Consider the following 23,037-nt stretch of genomic DNA (forward strand, 5'->3'; position numbering starts at 1 on the left):
CGTCTTCCTTGTAACCTATAACTAGAATATCCCTCATTCTAGCCATCTCCTCAAATTCATTTGAATAACCTTGCTCTTCTTCCTCCAACAGGGCCTTCTCTTTCTCTTCCTTTATAGGAACCTGGTCAGCCCTACTAAGACAATTTTTTATTTTTCCGCTGAGATCCACGTCCATCGAGTCTCTAGACATCATGGACTCCACGTCCGGGATAGCAGTGCCCACCTCCTTCTATTGATTTTCTCCATCTGAAGCCACCTCCGGGATAGCAGTAACTCCCATGATCTTTGACTCCACAGTTGCAATAAGGTTACGGTGATGAACTAGATCCTTAACTGCTTGAATCTTCTTATCCTCCCTCAGACCCCTTCCATTCCAAAACCCTAGCTTCATTGTAAACAATCTTGACCCTCCCTCCTACACCTCCACTGCCTAACACTGACCCAAACCCCCACTGAGATATTTTTCCCAGAATTGATTGACACAGGCTCCGAGTTAAGCATCAATTTGTTATCCTTCTCCCGCCAACAGTAAAACATAGAGCTTACTTCGAAAGCCCATCCATGCCTATATACATCTTCCACACTCTTCTCGGCGAGAGGCTTCCTAGTTCGGAGTTCTTTTTTATCTAGGGAAGATTTTTTACCAAGTGAGATTCGACATTTGTATTTTTTAATCCGAGGGTTATCGGGAGGGCCCTCTTGAGAGACGGGCCTTGACTTTGCATCCACACCCACCTTTGATCAATGATGGCCCATCCTTAAAAAAAACCCCAAAAAACTGTTGAATCAAGCAAGAGGTTGCTTGAAGCATTACACCCTAGGTATCTAGTTTGGAATACCTTGTTTGTTGCCTCCAGCCCCTATGTATAGAGATACACTAGGGTTAATGGACTCTAGCCCATGTAGGCCCACTACACCGATCCATTATCTTATTGGGCTTATATTAGAACATAATTAGGGTTATACTATATACCTAACAATCTCCTCCTATGTTCTATATATAGCCCAATCCAATAAATAGATAATGTAATGTCCAAACAAAATATTGAATCATCCATATCACCATATCAAAAAAGATCCGTAATCGAACTGAAAACAAGAATACTTTAAAGAATAACCAAGAGTTTTAGAAATAATCTAAACTCAAACAAAAGCAGTTTCACATGTAAGTGAACTATTTATTCAACTGAAACAAAATAATAGTTCCCACCGCTCTATAAGGATTCACTCATCAAGTCATCCTCATCAAAATCCAGATTGAGGCAAGCTCCTCCATTTTCGCCAATTCCTGTAAATTACCAAATATGAATTTCATGAAAATGAATCCAATCATTTGTGTAAAACACTAAAGTATCTAGTTCTACCAGAAGAACTTAGTACAATTTCATAATGGCTGTAAAAACAAATATCAATAAGCATCATTGTCAAGTTTCAATACAAGAACAAGACCTAAATAGTTTCTTTTGCAAAGAACCATTCCATGTTTCCATTTGGAATGTTACAATCATCTTATTCAAATTAGAGTTAAGTTGTATCATCAAGTTTGGAATGAAATAACTTTCTAAAAAAAGGACAAGTCATCAAATTTGGAATGACAGAAAACAACTGTAAATATCATTGAAACATATCAAGTGCTTATCTTGGCCAAAAGAGGGAGATTCGAAAATTCAAAATAACAAGGATGTAGGTTAATACCTATCTATACAGTCTTTAACCCCATCTCCCCCACAGTTTTGAATATTTGATATTTATTCAGTCATTTCGTGAGAGCATCGGTCATATTATCCTTTGATCGCACATCAACCAAAGTGATAATACCTTGTTCTATGAGATAATTCAATGTTGCATGTTTCAGCCTCACATGTCTCCTCTTACCATTAAAGAATGAGTTCTTTACAATCGTAATTGTAGCTTAATTATCACAGAACATACTTAAAGAATTAATCTTTAAACGGGTCAATGGAATGTCCATGATCAGATCTATAATCCAATCTGCTTCATTTCCTGCAGAAGCTAGAGCATAAAGTTCTGATTCCATAGATGACAGAGCAATACAAGTCCGTCTCTTTGACTTCCACGCAACAGCTGCTCCACCCAGTGTAAATATATAACCACTGGGAGATTTACTGTCTCCTAATTCTGAGCCCCATGATGCATCAGAATATCCTTCCAGGATAGGAGGATGGCCAGTATAACATAGAGCATAACGTAGAGTACCCTTAAGGTATCTCATCAGCCTCATAAGGGTATTCCAGTGCTCAGGCCAGGAATACCAGTGAAACAACTCAGCATGCCTACCGTAAAGGCTAAGTCTGGTCTAGTGCAACTCATCGCATACATGAGACTACCAATCAGTTTAGAATAATCCAACTGATTCACACTGGCTCCTTCATTAGGTTTCAGCTTTTTGGTATAATTAAATGGTGTCTCAATCGGTTTACACTCACTGTACCCCCATGTAGAAAGTAATTTTTCAATGTAATGGGCTTGGCTAAGAGTGATCTCTTGCCTATTAAAAGTTACTTTCATACCAAGAATTGTGTCTACCACACCAAGATCTTTCATGTCGAATTCTTTAGCCTACATTGATTTCACGGCACTCACTACAGAGATATCAGAACTAAGAATCAACATGTCATCTACATACAAGCAAATAATTGCAACCTTATTCGACACAGAACGAAAGTAAATGCATTTATCAGAGTAACTAGTCTGAAAACCAAAGTTCTTTACTGCCTTGTCGAATTTCTGATGCCACATTTTAGGTGCTTGTTTAAGACCATACAAAGATTTGTTTAACTTACAAACTTTATTTTTCAAACCTTCCATGACAAACCCTTCAGGTTGGTTCATGTAGATTTCTTCTGTAAGGTCTTCATTAAGGAAAGTTGTATTTACATCCATTTGATGCACAACATACCGCTAATAGATGCCAAAGCAAGAAGAATTCTTATCATAAACAAATGACAGACCGGTGAGTAGACATCAAAGTAGTCTATCCCACTGACTTGAGTATAGCCCTTAGCTACTAAACGTACTTTATACCGAGCTATGGATCCGTCATACTGAGCTATGGATCCGTCAGGATTAAGTTCCTTCTTTAAAATCCACTTATAGCCCACAGTTTTAGCCCCTTTTGGCAAATCGACTAGCTGCCAAGATTGATTTTGTAACAGAGAGTTTATTTCATCATCAATAGCTTCTGTCCACAACAAAGAGTCCCTAGATCTCATCGCTTCCTTATAGGTTGATGAATCATTATTTAAATGGTAGGTCAAAAAGTCCTCACCAAAGTTTTTGGGTACTCGATCTCTTGTAGATATTCTTAAAGGTTCTGATTTAGAAATCAGTGTGGGACGAGTGTCAGAAGTATTCTGTTTAACTCCACATGCGATTTTGTAACCATCTCTGTATCGTCCGGTATGGTCAAACCATGATCTCTTAGAAATTTATTCTCAAAGAATACTGCATCTCTAGATTCTATAACCATATTGGTAGATAGATCCAAAAATCGATCACCAGTAGTGTCTTTTGTACCACCCAAATACACACAAGTGTTGGTTCTAGGTCCCATTTTAAGTCTCATAGGGTCTTGTATCCTTACATAAGCAATACAACTCCAAGTCTTAAGAGTGTCATATCTATAAGGATGTTTATGCCATAACTCATAAGGAATCGATGTCAATTTAGAGTGTGACACTTTATTCAGGATGTGATTGGCAGTCAAAGCTGCTTCTCCCCAATAACAAGTAGGCATGCCAACTGTCAATAACATAGAGTTTAACCTTTCTATTAACGTCATGTTCTTACGTTCAACTATGCCATTAGATTGAAGCGAAAAAGGAGCAGTTGTTTCAAGTATTATGCCCTGAGAGGCACATAATTGCTTGAACTTTGTCATAGTGTATTCTCCTCCTCCATCACTCATAAATCTCTTAATTTTCAAGTTCAATTGATTTTCAACATAAGTCTTGAAAATTTTAAATTTATCAAAAGCTTCATCTTTCAATTTTAACAGATAAATATGACAATATCATGAAAAATCTTCTATAAAAATCATTAAATACTTCCGACCACCTCTAGTTGTGAAGCTTTTAAAATCACAGAGGTCAGAATGTATTAGCTCAAGAAGTTGTGTGCTTCTATAAACCGAACGAAAAGGTTTTCTAGAGATGTTGATTTGTGCACACACTTCACATCTATCAAATTTAATCGACGTATCTAAAGGTATATTATGAGTTTTAACAAGTTGTATTATTTTCCAATAGTTCACATGGCCCAATCTATAGTGTAACAATTTAGGATCAATAAGAGTGTAACTAACTTGACTAATTATTTCATTTGCTAAACTCAATCTATACATACAATCGATCAAGAACGTAGTTAAGAGATAAGGTTACACTACCATCCAAAAAAGAAGTGCACATACCAACACTGTCTAAAAGGCAAATGGAAATTACATTCTTTTGAAGAGAAGGAATTGCTTTAACATATTTTAAAGTTAGTAATTTACCTGAAGAAATGACCAAGTTCGCAGTTCCAGTGTGAGTCACCTCTGCTTCTGCTCTATTAGCCACTGTAAAAATCTCTTTCTCTCCAACAACATCAGTAAAGAGTTTCTTGGAGTTGCAAATATGACACTGGCTCTTGTATCTAACCACCAATCGGAAGAAGTATTGTCCTTACCGTTGCCCAACATAGCAACAAAACTACTAGGCTTAGCCTTGCCCACCATCATATGAGCTTTCTTCTGTTGTGTGTCAGATTTAGGCTTCTTAAGTAGCCTACAATTTGTTGCAAAGTGACCCAATTTCCCACAGTTGTGGCACTTGCCCTTCTTTTTCGGTTATTCGGTTATAACCGAACCGAAATAACCAAAATTTGGTAACCGAAATAATTTCGGTTACCAAATTTAAGCAACTGAAACCGAACTGAAATTTTTACAAACTAAATCGAAAAAAAAATCGGTTATTCGGTTATAACCGAATAACCGAATTGTGGGAGGAAAAGAGGGAAAAAAGCAAAATCCTGGTTTTGATCGGAAGGCTAGGATCATCCGATCGAAATGATTTTTTGAACACAACCTAATTAAGTTGTGATCAATCAAATGGACGGTTTTGATGATCCTACGGAGTGCATATATAGCACTTTTTTTTTGGAAAAAATGGGTTTTATCATAATTTCGGTTATTTCGGTTAATCGATTTTTTTTTTAGATAACTGAAACCGAATTTCCAAAAAAACTAACCGAAACAGGACCGAAATGGAAAAAACCGAACCGAACCGACGAAATCGGTTCGGTTCGGTTATTCGGTTATAATTGAATAATGCTCACCCTTTCTCTTCCACTTCTCTTCTTCTTCTTCTTCTTCTTCCTCATCTTACTCAAACAGGGGGAGATTAAGTATACTTCATCCTCTTCTTCCCGTTCGACAAAAATTACCAAATTTTGCTTTAAGACCAGTATCCTTTAATTTCCAGAAGAAGGATCTACCAGGACACCTCCTCCTTGTTGGGTCCTTAATGGGCACACCAGCCAGGTATTTTCATCATCAGGTCCACCTTAGACAACGAAGAGTCCATTTTATTTACTATAGATCCTGTCTTTACAGGAACAATATCAGGACTAGACTGATACTTATTATTCATCTTTTGATCCAATGGATCCTCTTGAATCAGAACCCTTTTTGGCTTCGTCGAGTCAGACTCAAGCTTAGAGCCTCGAGTGCATCCTGAGCTAGCCTCACTGTCCACCTTCGTAATTTGAATTTTGAAATTTGAATTCAAGTCAGGTTTTGACCCTCATGAGGTTAACGAGGAACATGACGCTTAGTTTTGGAATTTGGATTTTGACTCAGAGATTAGCTTATTTGTTTTCAGTTCATTAGGAACTGAGTAGTTTGAATAAGATGTAAAGATCATATTATTTATTTCCGCTTTGACTCTCTGGGGAGAGATGAGATTTGATTTGACTCTGATGGGTCCGCATTAATTGAACTTTGATATTTCAGTTATGAATTGCCAGGTTATTTTTTTATTGCTTTGTAGCCTGGTACTTTTGTGGGATTCGTCTTACAGGTGTACGGTGCTGCCACGTCCTATGCCCAGGGTGGGGTTTGGGGCATGACAAATACAAATTATGCAAAATTGCACCAATCGAACAATTCTAACCAATAGACTGGTGAATTGTAAAAGGACGGCTGAGATGGAGATTGCAGATAGTACTCACTGCTGCTCTTTTTGAGTGTTGTAACTTCTCGAAAATACTTATGGCCTCTATGGATGTCTCTCGAAGTTATTTGTATAATCTTATATGTATTTTTTTTTGAACTTATAGTTAGGGGTAAAATCCGCTCCTTAGATATTTGACACGTGGCATTAAGCCTAAATAAGAAACTACCCTTGCCTTCTAGAAAGGAAGCACAAGAAGGACTCTCCATCTCCAACTTAGTAACCTCTCCAAAGAGGAAAGAGTTTCAAAGGGAAAGTCCCCACCAACGAGCATGGCAATCCTCCTCTAAAGGTCGATGGATCATAATAGAAACCAATTTCCATTAGGAAACTTGGTACTTATCTCCATGGAAAGTCGACCAATTAGGTAAGACTCCAATTAAGGGAAGTCTCCTAAACCGTTGTGAACTTCTCTATAAAAAGATCCCCACGCTCAAAGGTACACATCTTAAATCATTGTCATCCTCACAATTACCATAAACTTCCTAATTCTATTCTCCTGTTGTGCCGGTGCCGATTTCTGACTTGAGCGTCGGAGTGGTCTCCCGTAGTCACAACTCCGGGACTTGGGACTCCTAACGTGTTTTGGGTGAGCGCATAACAATTGCAGATTGGAGCTCTACGGGCCATTGATCGTGGAACCAGATGTTGGCATCATCACTTACATATGATTATTTGCAAACAATGGATATAAAAGTTTTATCTATAGATAAATGATAACATAAGAAAAGATTATCTTAAAATTAAATTAGTAGCCGATAAGGACCGAATTGGGTTGGCATCCAAGAGGTCCCTTGGATATCTATTAATCTATTATTATAGTAGAGAGAGAGAGAGTAAATAGGAAACAATTCAATATTTATTTTAACGTGATAACCCATAGGAGATTTGTTACTAATTTAAGGTGAGAGAAGAGTCCAATTACTAAAATAAACCCTAACTAAGTTGCCTAATCTAATCAAACTTCTATATACAGAGATATAGTAGGGGATTTTTTCTCTAATAATTAAAACACTTTGCTTAAATACAGGGTAAAGAGGAGTGCCATGTGGCACACCCTCGTCGTTGGTTAAAGAAAAAAACATATGCTTGGAGGAATCATATGAGTGTTACAGTTGCGTAGGTAATGTAAGATACACAAGATACATTTAAAGACCGACAAAGAACGAATAGCTTGCAGGCAATCTCAATATTTGTAGTAAGCGGCGTAACGCAAAAAACTTCTTCCATGCATTGAATCAAACATCAAAATCTGACAAAAACCAAAGAAAACCCAGATCAATTAAGAAATCATAGACCAAAATCTACAAGAAATTAGTACGAGAAAGAAAATTAAAATGGGAATCCTACTTACAATTGCACCTGCTTGGAGGAGCTTCCAAACACAACAGATCTTCCCATGCATTGCAGCCAACATAAGAGGAGTCTAAGCCAAAACCAAACGAGCACAAATCACTAATCCAAGCCGCCCCCTCCCCGTGGGGAAAAAAAGACCCCAACTCAAAATTTCTCACATGTTTATGATGATTCAAGACATCTGGATGAACAGATTGATCTAAAATCATGGAAAGCACCTGCCACCAACCAAACCAAACACCACAAAACTCAAAACCTATCAACCCGAAAAAAAAAAAAAAAGAAGAAAAACTACCCAAAAGCAAAAATAGAAAAACTAAAAGGAACCCACAAAAGAAAACAAAAACCCCACCTCAATACGACAATTTGAAGAAGCAATATGAAGCGCATAGAGCCTATCATAATCCATCCATTCAAGCTATAAGAATCTTTATCTCAACATGGTGCAAAATGTTTGAAATATTTTTCATTCATCCATTCCATTCAGACTAATGTCCCAAGAGAAAAGAAATCCATATTACATTTTACCTTTCTGAACGCAGAACAAAATTTCAAAAACTGCAAGGCTGGTCCAACATTATCTGCAGGCTTCACATAACAAGTAATGAATTGCTGTTTTAAAGCGTAGAATGAGAGAATACTGCAAGCACTTATGGAGGAAGAACAGAGAAAGAAACAGGTGCAACTTGCACTAAATTAGCCAGAAAAATTGATGGAATTTTCAGAATGGGTACCTCTAATTCCTTCACTAATTTCTCAAAATGAACGATAACAAAGAATTGTAGTAGCCATCTACATTCAGCAATCCAACCTACAAGATTTGGCAAATTAACTTGGTTATGCAATATAAGAGGTATGAGTTCTAACCAAACAAAGTTAAAGGAACTCAACTTCAACTCCCCTCATCATATTCATTAAGCCAAGAGACTGGAAAATCATGGGTCGGGAAGAATCGGAGAAGGAACATGTATGCACATTTCCAATTATGTAGTCTGTTGATAGTTTATTGTGAGAAAATTAATTACAAGCTAGTGAATTGAAAAAGTATGAATAGAGAGGAATGCCATCATGAAAACAAGGGAGTGTGAAAGCCAATTCCGTGTATATATAGTGGGTTGATATTTGCACGCTTAGCTTATCGTTTATTATTTAAGCAGCTGTTAAGGTTATTACAATTCCCGAAAAGATCTCACAATCCAATTAAAAAAGAAAAGACAAGCCATGGTATGGGATATACAGATGAAGATTGTTATGCAAGAAACTACAGTCTCTACCATGGTATACATGCTTGTGACAAATAAGCCAGCCATACAGAAGCGCATGGTCTTTATCTTTTCTAAAATATGTTTGGGAAATGTATTTCATTTTCAAAAAACTAGAGGGCATGTTGGTTGAAGTGGAAGCATGCTTTAGGAGTTTTGTGCGACTGTAAAATACCTACCAAGTTGAAGGGAAAATTTTATAAGACAACTGTGAGGCCAGCCATGCTGTACGATTCAGAATGTTGGGCCACCAAGAAGCAGCATGTGCATAAGATGAGTTTATCAGAGATGTGAATGCTTAGATGGATGTGCGGCCACGCAAGGTTAGATAGAATTAGCAATAAAGACATCCATAAAAAGGTGGGGGTGACAACAATTGAGGAGAAGATGAGAGAGCACCGCTTAAGATGGTTTGGGCATATCCAACATAGGCCATTGGATGCTCCAGTGAGAAGAAGTGACTCGTGCCAAGTTGATGGAGTAAAAAGAGGTAGGGGCAGACCGAAAACAACTTGGGTAGAAATAGTGAAGAAAGACTTGATGGCTAGGAACATAACAGAGAACATGACTTTGGATAGGAGAGAATGGAAGAAAATGATCCATGTAGATGAACCCAACTAGTGTCAGGATTAGACTTAGTCACTTTGAGCCGGGTAGATTCTTTCACCTTCTTTAGGAAAATTTTCTAAAGGATTCATTAGCCGACCCCAACTAGTTTGGGACAAAGGCTTAGTTGAGTTGAATTGAGTAGAGGGCATGTAAATTAATTGACACACCATTTCATGAAAAGGCATTTATTCCTAAAATCAAAGCAGATTTTGCATTGGACAAGACAATTTTTCTCAAAACCAGGTCTATAAATAAGCCTTGTACGCCCTTTCCTTTCTCACACTGAAAAAAGAAGAGATAGAAGGCATTCCATTATCTATTCATAGAATGCTTTGCCATCATCTATTCATAGAACTATCCTCATGGGCCTCTGAGATATGAATGACAATAATTAAAACATTATTGATAGTGATCAGAAAATTCCTAATCATATCGTCTACTACTCAAAGGAGAGGACTAATACGCTTGGAAAGGGATGCCGCATTGTATTACAAGCCGACAGAGCACGAATCTAATGAGACTTGAACCAATGACAAGCCCATTTAGCAACCACATTTCAGTTTTGCTACCAGATCGATGAAGTCACATTTGAAATCTAGATTAGAATCCTGTATTACGAACGGCACATACATTAATTATGCACTTTGCTTCAGAAAATTTGTAGCACAATCAGATGCAAAATTCCTTTCAGCACTTCTAGTTCACAAAAGGCTAATGCTCGAACAGAAATAAGCAGAGTTTTTCTAGCGTGGTGATTCTGTCTTGAGAGTGAGAGAACGACAACTTGAGGATAGAGAAGAAGAAGAAAGTGAGTTTTCTTTGGGTTTTTTTTTCTTGGGTTCCTCTTGCACTTTTCTTCTTGGAGTTTTTCTTGGATATTCTCTTGGGTTTTTCTCGGGTTATCTCTTGTACGGTCTTGGTTTGAGAAGCAAGGAAAGGGTTGCGGGTTTGTGGGTTTGTGATTAATCCATTGTAATCCTTGTATTTTGTTTTTCTCATAGTGGAAGATCATGTTTCTCGCCTGTGGAGTAGGCTTGGCCAAACCACATAAAATCTTGGTGTTCATCTTGTGGCTTGATTTGTTTACTTTACTTTTCCGTTTAATTTGTGCACGATCGGATCGGTTTTGCCTGGCGGATTTTCTCAACAAAAACTATTCAGGAAAGAGATCAAAATCAACACATTTGAAAAAAAATATACAATTCATGATAATATCAAATTCCAAATCAATCACATAGCGTTTGAAATAGATGAAGAAATTTGACAAACAGAAAAATGGAACACAAAAGCTAATTTCTATACAAATGTGTAAACAAAAAAGCTAATCAATGAGAAAACTAAAACTTATGAAGCAAGAAGGTAATAATTCTCAACAGTTGCAAATAAAACCAACCTCTCATAACAAATCGATGGATTGATGTTGAGTCCTTAATCGATTTACTACGAAATAGTCGTGGACTCAAAATCAATTGGTAAAATAAAAAACAAACAGGGCGTTAGACTTTGTGTGATAAATCTGTAGTACTTTAACCAAATGGTAGCATTTACAGGTCGGACACGCCAAACATTTTCCATTATGTGAAAGAAGTTGGCCGAATTTTCTTGGCTTGTGAAATAAGTTGGACGAATTTTCTTTGCTTGCCTTTTATTAAAAGGTCAGGAACCATCTTTAGAGGGGATTTTGGGTGTTGATTCACTTATGTAATTGATGGAATATCAATTGGATTGAGCTTTGCTCTCATTTTCTTCATCTTCTCTTGGATGTGATCTTGTGCTCTTATTTTTCTTCTTGGGAGAAAATGAAATCAAGGCTTAAGGAGAAATTTCTTCTATTGGATTTTTCTCAAATTATCTTTTCTCAGTTCAACAACCTACGCCAGGAATCCAAGACTGTGTTGGACTACACCGAATAATTCTACAAACTCAAGGCTCGTACTGATATTTAAGAGGGTGAATATCAACTTGTGGCAAGGTATGTTGATGGTTAGAAGTTTTCTATTCATGATGAGGTGGAAATGCACCGATCATTGAGTGTCAATGATGCTTATCAACTAGCCTTGAAGTGGAGACTAAGCTTGCTCGTCGTAGTACTAAAAAGTATGTGGATGTTCATACTCTTTATCCTTCTTCTAAAGGCGAATCTTCACATGGTGGAGTTACGATGTCAAGGTCCGAATATTTCAACAAAAATCCTACAAAATCAGCCCCTACACATCAAGTTGGAAATCAGCCCAATCGTCCGAACAATTCAAATGCTTGTTTCAAGTGGGGTCAAGTTGGCCATCGTTTTAAAGATTGTCTAAAGAGGCAAGTTGTGGCCTTTGGTGATGAAGAAAATGATGATGATCTTGTTGATGATTCAAATCAGCCCATATATGATGAGGAAGATGACATACAACATGAAGAAATCGAACCCGAAGAAGGAGAAAGTTTGGTGATCCGAAGAGCACTTGCCAGACTGTTAGCCCAAGGGTTCCATGGGTTAAACTAATCACCTTTACCTTGTTGTTTTGATGCTAGCAAACTCAAATTGATTAGTCTTTATGTACTAATGTGTTGCCTTGTAGTGTTATACCTTAGACAGGAACTTGACATGTCATATCGCCATTAGCACAATACAACACAAAACATTGCTTGATGATCAACATGCACAAAGGAACTAAGAGAGCTTGCACACAATGGTTAAACCATCCTTGGAAGATGTCAAACTATAGAGCTCAAGTTTAGGATCCCACAAGCAAGCCTAGCATATGCCAAGAGGAGCTTGAAGTTGACCAAAGTGTTGGTAACTTTCTCATGTCTTAAAGTGAAGAATCCATTCAAGAGGGAGAGTCACATGGACCAAGCATTCAAAAGAGTTCACCTACAAGTTCAAGAGCATAAGGAAGATATTTGAAGCCAAGACAATCAAGGGAGTTAAAGCACCTTACATTTTCTAGATTGTATTGGAGATCTCATTCATATGGTTTTGCATTTCAAACTATTTTTCAAACCATCTTCAAAACCACCTTTGGACCCAATTATTTTTCATGGAAGTGACCTAAGCAATTTACTTACTTTGTTCATCATTAGGATATGCCTTTCCAAGATTAGCCTACTCGTTAGTATTAGAAGTAAATCGAGTATACATTTCCAAAATAATTTCAGTTGGGCTCATTCTAAAATTTTCATATATACTTCTAAGCACGATAATTTTAGAATCTCTAACTTGATTGATTCCTTCGTGAGTATAACCTCAAGTGTATCCCGAATTACCACTGCCGAATAAAAAAGAGCAACTCTATTAAATTCTTTCGGAGACAAAGCGCAAAATAGTGCATTTGTAGCCTAATAGCTTAGATTGGCTTGTCTCTTCTCTATAACATTTGATTCTTCAAATGGTTTGGTAGGAGCGGTATAGCCACTGTTAACAATGTGCCATAGCTCCACACCTATCGAAAGTGGATAGATGCGCATCCTAGCCTTCCAATGTCCATATTTGGACCCCTTGAAGAAGGGAGGTCTAGATGTGGAATGGCCTTCCAAAAGTACGGTTCCAATCAAGTTCATGTGTTCCATTTCATAAATAGATTAGGTTACCAAAGAACTTTCCCTTGTTAGATTTTGACTATACTTTGCCTCCTTCCCCTTAGGACCAAGGGCCTCTGAAAAATAAACTACATCGTCAACCCGCCTGAAAAAAAAAAACTTACTAATTTTAAAAAAATCTCTTTTAAGAGCCTTCAGCTCTGATGCCAATTGTATAGTCTATTTGCCCTGTAGGACGTTCCCAACCAAGCTATGGCAACCCAAGAGGACGGGAGAAATGGGTCTATCAAAATCAAAATTCCTTAAAAAATTTGAACCAATTTCAACCCAATTAAGTTAAGAAAATCAATTAAACAATAAATCCACAAGATAAATCTAAAATGGAAGCTTGTAAAGAGCAATATTTAGAAGAGTGTGCACCAAAGATTTAAGTGCTTAGGCTCTGAATCCAAGGAGGCCCCTACTCCACTCCACCAACCAATCACTTTTATGGCTTCCACTATTTTACCCTCTTAACATTGGTGAAGATCGTGTCGTTGTGGACCCCGATCCGAGAGAGGCGGCGGTGAGGGACGGGCCCCACATGCTGAGTCTCACGATCATCCACGTGAATGGAGAGCTCTACCAAGGAACTCTCGAAAGAAGAAATGCCTCTCACAGTATGAGTGGCGATATAAAAGGTGAGATACCTCTCGATTCGGGGACTAGCCCAGATTCGAGGCGTACCTTAAACAAAGAAGAGTCGCCATCCAAGGAAAAAGGCAAATGGGCCCTGGATCCCATACTATGCTCTGTTGCAACGGGTAACCAGAGATATAAAATAAGGTTCGTGCCTGGTTACGAATTCGGAAGGTCTAAAGAGCACCTCATCCGCCCAAGTGCAAACACCTGGTCTCTTATGCCATTTACTTAATAATTTTGAAGAGTTTTGGGCGAAAATCATATGAAATGGGAACCCAGATCTCCGAGAAGACGTCTATCTAATCATGCATGTCTCGGAGGAATAATAAACACACATAAAAGAAATAAAAGTGTCACCTGAGAATAACTAGGTTATGAATGTCAAACCTAAATTGGTGTCTAAGTTCTGGTGTGCAAACACATGCATGCTACAGCTAAAAGCATAAGGTCTGCGCAATAAAGTAAGAAAACACTGCAAAACATAGAAAATGACTCGATACCATACAATCCTAAGACTCTAATCTATACCTAGGCCTGAGTCTTTAGATGATCTGATGTTCATCCAAAGAAGCCTACGTATCCCCGCCTCCACGAGAATCAAGGCAACGTAGTTCTTCGCACATATTCTAAGCTATGATGCCTAAGACATCTAGACCTCTATCCTAGACTCGATCTAAAAGATCGGACTAGTTCTTAAAGCTTCTTGTGTGATTATTTAAATTCCAATGGATTGTAGATTTTAGGACACCCTATATGCCTTAACTAAATGCAGGTTAGCCCTAAGCTAATGCAGGTAGTTCCTATAATCTATGTGTAGCTAGGCTGTATATCCTAAGAAAAATAGTAGGATCTATCGCATCTTAGACCTAGTCATCAATTGGCGATGTGGATCGCCAACTGACCGGACGGAGGCGTAAAACTCCTAGCTAGGACTCACTTCTAACTCTAACACAAACAAATAAAACACACAACAAACAAACAACGAACGAGGGAGCAACTCCCGACTCAAAAACTCTCTAACTAGGACAACCTCCTAACTCTAGAGGAAGATCCTTTCGAAAAAACAATATTTTGAAAGATTTTTATAATTTCGAAAGATTTAAAATGCTTATTTTTAAATGTTTGGCTGGACTTGGGATGTGGATCCCAAGCTGCACTACGTACCCTGTTGAAAGGGATCAAGCCAACGTAGTTCGGAAAAATATTTCCTAACTACTCCTAGGGACTTAAGATTTTTGAGATTTTTGGTTTTTCAGATGTTTTTTGGAATTTTTGACACAAGAGGACAAATCCTATCATCATAAGGGGAGAACAGACTCCTGATATCCCGCAAAGGTTGGACAGCATCCTATGCTTTGCGGGGGAATGAAAAGAATAACAACTCTGCAAGGGTTGGACAGCATCCTATACCTTGCAGGAGCGGATAAAAGAACATGATCTGATGAAAGGTTGGATAAAATCCTAACCCCTATGATGATAGAATTTGATTTCTGAACAATAGGACTGACTCTCTAGACTAAGGATGGATTTCTATGCTAGTGGACTATCAAACTAAGATAAAGCTCACAAGTAATAAGGAAAAAAAAGACCTTGTGCATATTTGGCAAAGGTAAAACACCCAGCAGGGCCGGACAGCTACCTAGCCCTAGGGTGCAACTAATGTGCAACCCAATACCCATAAGGGTAGGGGTATGATTCCAAGCCGAGTAGGGTGTTCTCCCAAAACCAAAAGACGCACAAAGAGGAGGTTTAGCAAGAGAATGAAACTGGGTAAGTCTCTTAAACACAGAGGTAGGATAGAGAAAAATGCTAACAAGGAAAAAGAGACCTTGTGCATATTTGGCAAATGTAAAACACCCAGCCGGGCCGGACAGCTACCTAGCCCTAGGATGCAACAAATGTGCAACCCAATACCCATAAGGGTAGGGGTATGATGCCAAGCCGAGTAGGGTGTTCTCTCAAAACCAAACGACGCACAAAGAGGAGGTTTAGCAAGAGAATGAGACTGGGTAAGTATCTTAGACACAGAGGTAGAATAGAGAAAAATGTTAGCAAAACTGGGCAAGTCTTCTAAGCACAAGAATGGGCTCCAAGAGAGATGCTGACGAGACATGGTATTTCTCCTAAGGATGAACTCACTAATGAGACAAAGCTTGTCTCTAAAGAATATAACTTTCTCTGCCTGAGACATAGCCTGTCTCCCTGTGAGAGCTCTAGAGAACTCTTTCATTGCCCTTGCAATGAATGGGTTTCTAATGTCTAGGGGATACACACCATAAAGACTGGACAAGTCTTAAAATGAACGAGGGGAGTGCTACTTGGACTAAGCGAGTCCCCTAAGGATGGGCTTAGGCTAGCGCCTTCATCGTCCTTGCAACGAGAGGGAATTCTAATATCTAAAGAATTTTAACAGAAATCTATAAGACTGTGTTAGTCTATCAAAAAGAGAAGAAAAGGCTACCAGATAATCGCAAATTTTATTCTAAAAATAAATCAAGTGCTAAGCAAAGAAGAATATACAATCTAATAGCAATCATAAAATGATAAATAACATTAATTAGTCCAGACCAGCCGCTGGATAACCTAATAAAGTAAAAATAATATCAAACACTTCAAAACCAGCCACAAACCCCAATACGGGGACTCCAATGAAATCAGATGATGCCAAAGTAATCATCTGATATCAAATACACGTGATAATATTTCTAATCCCGCCTTGAGATCAGACAGTACTCATGTCGATAATATCGAATAGAGTAGTCATCTAATCTCCTTCTTCCTATTAACAATTTATTTAAATAAAAAGGAATGAGTATAATGAACTTTGATATAATCTCACCTGAACAATCCATTTATCTTCAGAATCTAACTCAAAATTAAATAAGAGGAAAGAAGAGGGGAGAGGGTATTATCATAATCCAATAAATCCCTCTAAGGGTGGGCTTAGGCTATCGCCTTCATCGCCCTTCTTTATGCGACAATATCAAAGATAAGCAACAAAAGAATAAGAATGATTAATAGATTAGGAATCAACCATAAACCATATGAGAATTAAGAGATTTAAGCATTATCATAAGACATTCCTACTCTCCGAGGTCAAACTATACATGACAAAACCACAAGACAAAAAATGAACTTGCCTCGGAATCTAGTGAAGAATTATATGCATACAAACACTTACTCATAACACAACACACATCAAGATCCTAAACATATTATTATTGATAGCAATGAGCTAGTTATAGACACCAATAATAGAATAATACTGATAGAACTGAAATTTGGGCAACTTGTAATGCCAATGATTAAAGAAAATGAATCACACAATTAATAACACTATAAAGGGTTTGTAAGAAAATCTAAACTATATAACAAACAGTGCAAGTCTTTCGAAAGAAAATTGAATTTACACTAGCTAGTGGTATAAATATTTCAATGGGAAACTGAACTATACAGTTAATGATGCAAGTATTTCAAAAGAAAATTGAATCTGTACAAACTGGTGATGCAAATATTTCACAAGAAAGCTGAACTATTAAATTAATAAATTGTATCAACACATGAAGCAAATTATAAATGAATAAGCTGACTTTATAAACACATAAGATAACATGGAATGAACTGTAAGTAGGTGAGCTAAATTTATTACATGGAAATCATGAACTAAAAAGCAAATGAATGAGCTGAATATCGATTTTCAAAACATGAACTGAGATAGACATAAGATAAACTAAATTTTGACACACCACATGAACTGAATTACAAGCGAATGGGTTGACTTTCAAACATACAGAGCATGAATTAAAATTACAAGAGGGTAGCTGATTTTATGACAAATAGAGCATGGACTTGGACTACAAATGAACAGGCTGAACTGCTAATACAAAGTATAGATTGAATATTTATGAAGACAAAGAGATATAGCGGATATGAAATATGATTAAGCTGGACATATAGCCAAAGGTATAGTTGAACTAGAATATGGCTAAGCTGAACATTTTCATGACTCTAGAGACATAATTAGACTAAAATGAGATGTTTATTCATGAGAATCTATCCTCTAAATCGTAGCTCTTTATCAATAAACTGAAACTCTAATCTGCCACTTCCTCTATCTTAACTTTAAACATTAAGCATCATGACAACCAAGGTTTCTACTCTCATAAGAAAGTACACATCTAAAACAGAACATGAATATGTCTACTATCATGCTTATCCTAGGGTTACAATGATTCGATTGGAATTATTCCTGTATAATCTAGTTATAAAAAAAATCAATGAACTTTTGTGGTAATTCTAATCAACAACAATTGATCATTATAAGGCTGAAATAAACTGAAGGTAATTAATCAATACAGAAGTGAAACCAATAAATATTACATAAATTTTACCTCAAATACAAAGTGCAGAAAACCGTGGGACGGCAGTGACTGAATTTTTTTTTTTCAAAGTAAAAGTCAGGTATATTTCTGGAGCTATGAAATGATCGGAGGTTCAAATAAAATCAACAGAAAGTGCTGATCTTTCAGGTCTTGTTAAATCCTTATGAAATTGCTTGATTCAAGTTAGAAAATGAGAAGGACTGAGATTTAAGAGATCAGATCTCAGCTAAGGTTCGAAAATTTTCAGATCTAAAATTATAAGAAGAGAAAACAGAGCTTGAGATGAAGCTAGCTTTGAAAATTAAGAAAAAACATGAGAATTAACAGATCCGATGATTAATCAAAAGAACACGCAAGATTTTAAAGAGATCATTGACCGGCTGGAACTTATATTTTTGCCGGAATTAAATCGGATCTCAGGCAAGATCGATCGGAGGAGAAGTAAAAGAAGAAGCTAGGGTTTAGATTAGGATCTAACAAAAAGAACTCAACAACTTAATGAAAGAAAGAGAAAGAGAATAGAAGATATGACCGGGGCTTACCGGAGCTAGGATGTTGAGGGAGGAGATCAGCCGGAGCTCGAATCCGCCGGTGGACTCACGAAAAAAGGATCGGAGTCTTGCCGGAGAAGGAGTTTGATCAGAGAAGGATCAGATGGTGGAGGATATTGCTGGAGATCCGATGGATCTGATCGGAAAATCCGATCGGAGACGAGAGAAACTTCGAATCTCTCTTTCTCCCTCTCTGCTGATTTTCTTTTCTTTTCTGATTTTTCTTCCTTCTTTTTTTTAAAAAAAAATGAAGTTAAGCAGATATTTATATCAAAAAAATAATGTGCGGATATTGGCACTACCATTGATAAGCGCACAAATGCGCGATCTTGACTAGCTAAATCACCCCCTCGTTTTGATAACTGCACTAACTCCGCTTGTCTTTTTCGAATTTTCTTGGTGGATTTTTCTGAAATTTTTCTGGGCAAACGAGTCCCGATCTCGATGAAATTCTGCAAGGGGTTAAAAGAGACCTTCATCCAGCCTAGGGTGAAGTTTGGGACCCTAATGCTGAGATTCGGATGGATTTGGCATGAGCCGGGAGGGTTTAGGGCTTAGTCAAAATGGGGTGTCTACAGATGCCCCTCTTTGGCAGAGTGTGCTTGTCGCGCGAATGTCAAAGCTGAACAGACAACACATTTTGACTGGCCCAAAATTGATTGGAGAGAAAAAAGAATGAAGGAGGTGATTTTGCGAATATTGGACTTTTGGAAGGATCAGATACCTCAGGGATTGTGATATTGAATGGATTTTTCAGGGGTTTTAGATGGAAAAGATGCCTCAGGGGTCTTCAATGGAATGGGTTTTCGGTTGCTTGCTTGATGTTTTTCAAAGAGACTTTGGCTTTTTCTACGCTCGGGGCGAACACTATCAAGGAGAAGTTAGATTTTACGTTCAGGACGAAAACTCTCAAGAGAAACTGGGTTCTACACTTGGAGCGAACTGCTTTTCAAAAAGAATTTTGGTTCTACGCTTCGAGCGAATGGTTTCAAAGAGACAAAATTGATTTTACACTTGGAGTGAATGCTTTTCAAAGAGACAAATTGATTCTACGCTTGGAGCGAATGCTTTCAAGAAAAATTTGGGTTCTACGCTTGGAGCGAACTCCTTTTCAAAGAGATGAATTGATTTTACGCTTGGAGCGAAAACTTTTCAAAGAAACAAATTGATTTTGATTTTACGCTTGGAGCGAATGCTTTTCAAAGAGACAAATTGATTCTACGCTTGGAGCGAATGATTTCAGGAAGAATTTTGATTTTACGTTTGGAGCGAATACTTTCAGAAAGAATTTTGGTTCTACGCTTGGAGCGAATGATTTCAGGAAGAATTCGGCTTCTTCACTCGGGGTGAATGCTCTCAGGGAGAAAATTTGGTATTTTCACTCGGGGTGGATGCTCTCAGGGAGAAAATGGTTTCTTCACTCGGGGTGGATGCTCTCAGGGAGAATTTGATTTCTTCACTCGAGGTGGATGCTCTCAGGGAGAATTTGATTTCTTCGAATGGTTGATTTTTTATATATATATTTTTTACAAACTTCAATTGCGAGTAGAAACTCTACCGGGGATAATGAGGTAAATTCTCAATGAAATGATGAGAAAGATTCTCAGCGGAATGATGAGACAAACCCTTAAAGGAATTGTCGAGACAGACTCTCAAAGGAATTTGATTGAGGAGCTGTATTCAAAGACTGTGTTCAAGCTCCTCTTATCTTCATTTGTTGAGAAATTGTCATCTCAATCAATACTCATTTGATATCTTTTATGACCTGATTGCTCAGGGCATAAAAGATGCCCCTAGTATTATTATACTTCCATGATAAATTCATAAGAGAGCAAAACATAGGGAAAAAGGCTGAAATGCTTTCATTTCTTGAATATTTGAGGTTACAAAGCTTTCAGGTTTATAACAGACTGCATCTGCCTAACAACCGCCTTGCATTTCTGATGATCTCTGCCATTCATATGGGCTTGAAAGCCTGCCAGATGGACTTGAGAATTTTACCATCTTCTGAACTTTGCTCTGCTGTGTATTACCTTTGAGGAGACACAACCTTATCATTTTTTTTATCACCCCAGCTTTGGGAGGGACACTAACCACTCACGACTCTAGAGTTTGACCTTGACTCATCATAGAAAAGACTTGGACAAACAGCAAATGAGGACTTCGACAGGCACAATGACTTAAACTCTAAGAGAGACTGAATCTGCTTCTTAGTCTGATAAGTATTTTATTTTATTTTTTTAAAATGGTACAGTATACCACTCTTAGATTCTTTTGAAAACCGTATTTAAAGGTATTTCATTCCTTTTTCCGGTATTTCCATCATGGTTATCATTCCTTTGGATTACTTAGTCTTAACCACCTTAGCCTTGAGAGTGCTAGAAGAATTTCTGCTGGCGTTTACTCAGACTTTGGAGTAGTGCCGCCGAAGAAATGAAAGTCTTGCTGGCTTTCAGAGGTTTGTCCTTTATGAAGTCACTGCCATGACCAAATCGCCTTTTCAGGTTTTCGATTTGGTGGACTGCATGCCTTAAATTTTGCCCGAACTGTCTACCCTTGCAGATTTTCCATCCAGCAGGCTCAGCATCCTAATTTTTGCCTAAGCCGCCCTTTCGGGTTTTCAGCTTAGCGGGTGAAATGACCCTAACTTTTGCCTAGACCGCCCTTGCGGTTTTCAGTCTAGCGGGTCTAAGACTCCATCACTTTTTTCTTTTCTTTCTGTTTCTCTACAAACCTGGGCCTAAGTACACCAGAAGGACTTTTAGGTAAGCTTGGGTTCCAACAGGTTATACATTGGTGAGTTTCCATGTATTTGACCGAATCTGGCCCTCCAGACTGCCTACGTATCCCCAAAGAAATGGGAATCAGGTCCGCGTAGTTCGCTCTTTTGGGTCTTAAGGATGGTTTGTTTTGTTCTTTCTTTCCTTCTTTTTTTTAAGGATTTGAAAAGTTTGAAGGATTTGACCGAACCTGAATTGATCAGGCTACCTACGTACCCTGTAGAGAGGGATCAGGTCATGACGTAGTTCAGGCTCAATATATTTTATGACGCAAGTCATAAAAGATGCCCCTGGTTTGAATTTATCAAAGAAGGAAAGTTTTCTTTATTTTTAGGCTCAAAGGGTTTGCAAATGGTTTTTGACTTTGAGGTTATTGGCTTTTAAGCTCTGATCGATCAAGGATGGCCTCCTGGTGTATTTAAGCATAGTACTTCTTTAGTTGGTCCAGGTTTGTAGGTTCTGTTAATTTTTCTCCATTTTCATTGAGGAGTCTTACGGCTTTTCCAGGCAGGACTTCATCAACAATGTAAGGACCAGACCAATTTGGTCTGAACTTCCCTCTGGGATCAAACACTGGTGCCCTGTAAGACTTCAAGACGAGATCTTTTGGTTTCAGGTCTCGGACCTTGACTTTCTTGTTAAAGGCTCTCTCAATTCTTCTCTGATATCCTTGGATATGATACAAGGCTCTCAGCCTCTTTTCATCAATCATCTGCAATTCCTGATGTCTAGCTCTTGCCCACTCAGACTCTGGCAGATTCGCTTCCATCATGACTCTTAAAGATGGAATTCTCATCTCAACAGGGAGGACTGCTTCCATTCCATACACTAAATAGTACGGAGTTACACCTGTAGAAGATCTGATCGATGTCCTGTAAGCCCATAGGGCAAAAGGAAGTTTGATCGACCAGTCCTTATAAGTCTCGGTCATCTTACTAATTATAACCTTGATATTCTTATTCGCTGCCTCTACAGCTCCGTTGGTCTGCGGTCTGTAAGGAGATGACTTGTGATGCTTGATTTTGAACTCTTCGCACAGGTGCACTACCTCTTTCTTGAAGTGAGATCCATTGTCAGAAATCAATTCATGAGGTACTCCATATCTGCAAATGATATTCGCACGGATGAACTTCGCAACTGTATTGGAAGTTATGGAAGCAAATGAAGCAGCTTCTATCCATTTAGTGAAATAATCAATGGCCACCAAGATGTACTCGTGTCCACTTGATGATTTAGGATAGACTTTGCCAATGATGTCAATCCCCCATACTGAGAATGGCCATGGCGAGGTCATAGAATGCATCTCTGACGGAGGCACATGAATAAGATTCGCATAGACCTGGCATTTATGACATTTCTTCACAAATGCGAAACAATCTGTTTCCATTGAGGGCCAATAGAAACCAAGTCTAAGGATTTTCCTTGATAGCATTTTACCATTCATGTGAGGACCACAAACACCTTCATGTGTTTGTTCTATGAGCTCTGCAACCTGATCTTCATCAACACACAGAAGTTGTATCCCATCAAACGACCTTCTGTACAACTCTTCACCACAGATGATGAAGTTGGCAGCGAACCTCTGAAGAGTTTTCCTCTCTTTGCTGGAAGCTTCAGGCGGATGCCCCTTGCCTGAAATGAAATTTCTGATATCTGTA

The 23,037-nt window shown here is 38.1% G+C and overlaps 1 protein-coding gene across 12 annotated transcripts in view; it reads right to left on the minus strand.

The window, feature by feature from the left end:
* Positions 1-7,211: 7,211 nt before the first annotated feature.
* Positions 7,212-23,037, minus strand: part of LOC143858006 (uncharacterized) — a 37,602-nt gene continuing 21,776 nt past the window's right edge. For 2 of the 12 annotated variants that reach the window (XR_013238835.1, XR_013238832.1), the window contains exons 2-6: positions 8,321-8,397; positions 8,115-8,167; positions 7,939-8,014; positions 7,585-7,804; positions 7,212-7,482 (exon numbers count right to left, since the gene is read on the minus strand). Coding sequence is in view for 2 of the 12 variants with exons in the window: in XM_077368588.1 (XP_077224703.1) it covers positions 7,469-7,482; positions 7,585-7,804; positions 8,115-8,174; positions 8,321-8,397 (371 nt within the window). In the remaining 10 variants the exon portion in view is untranslated. The other 10 variants (XR_013238831.1, XR_013238827.1, XR_013238834.1 and 7 more) reach the window with 9 other exon arrangements.

Source organism: Tasmannia lanceolata, unplaced genomic scaffold (assembly GCF_043159265.1).
Source record: "Tasmannia lanceolata isolate RefF3 unplaced genomic scaffold, GAP_Taslan_0.1 ptg000025l, whole genome shotgun sequence".
NCBI lineage: Eukaryota > Viridiplantae > Streptophyta > Magnoliopsida > Canellales > Winteraceae > Tasmannia > Tasmannia lanceolata.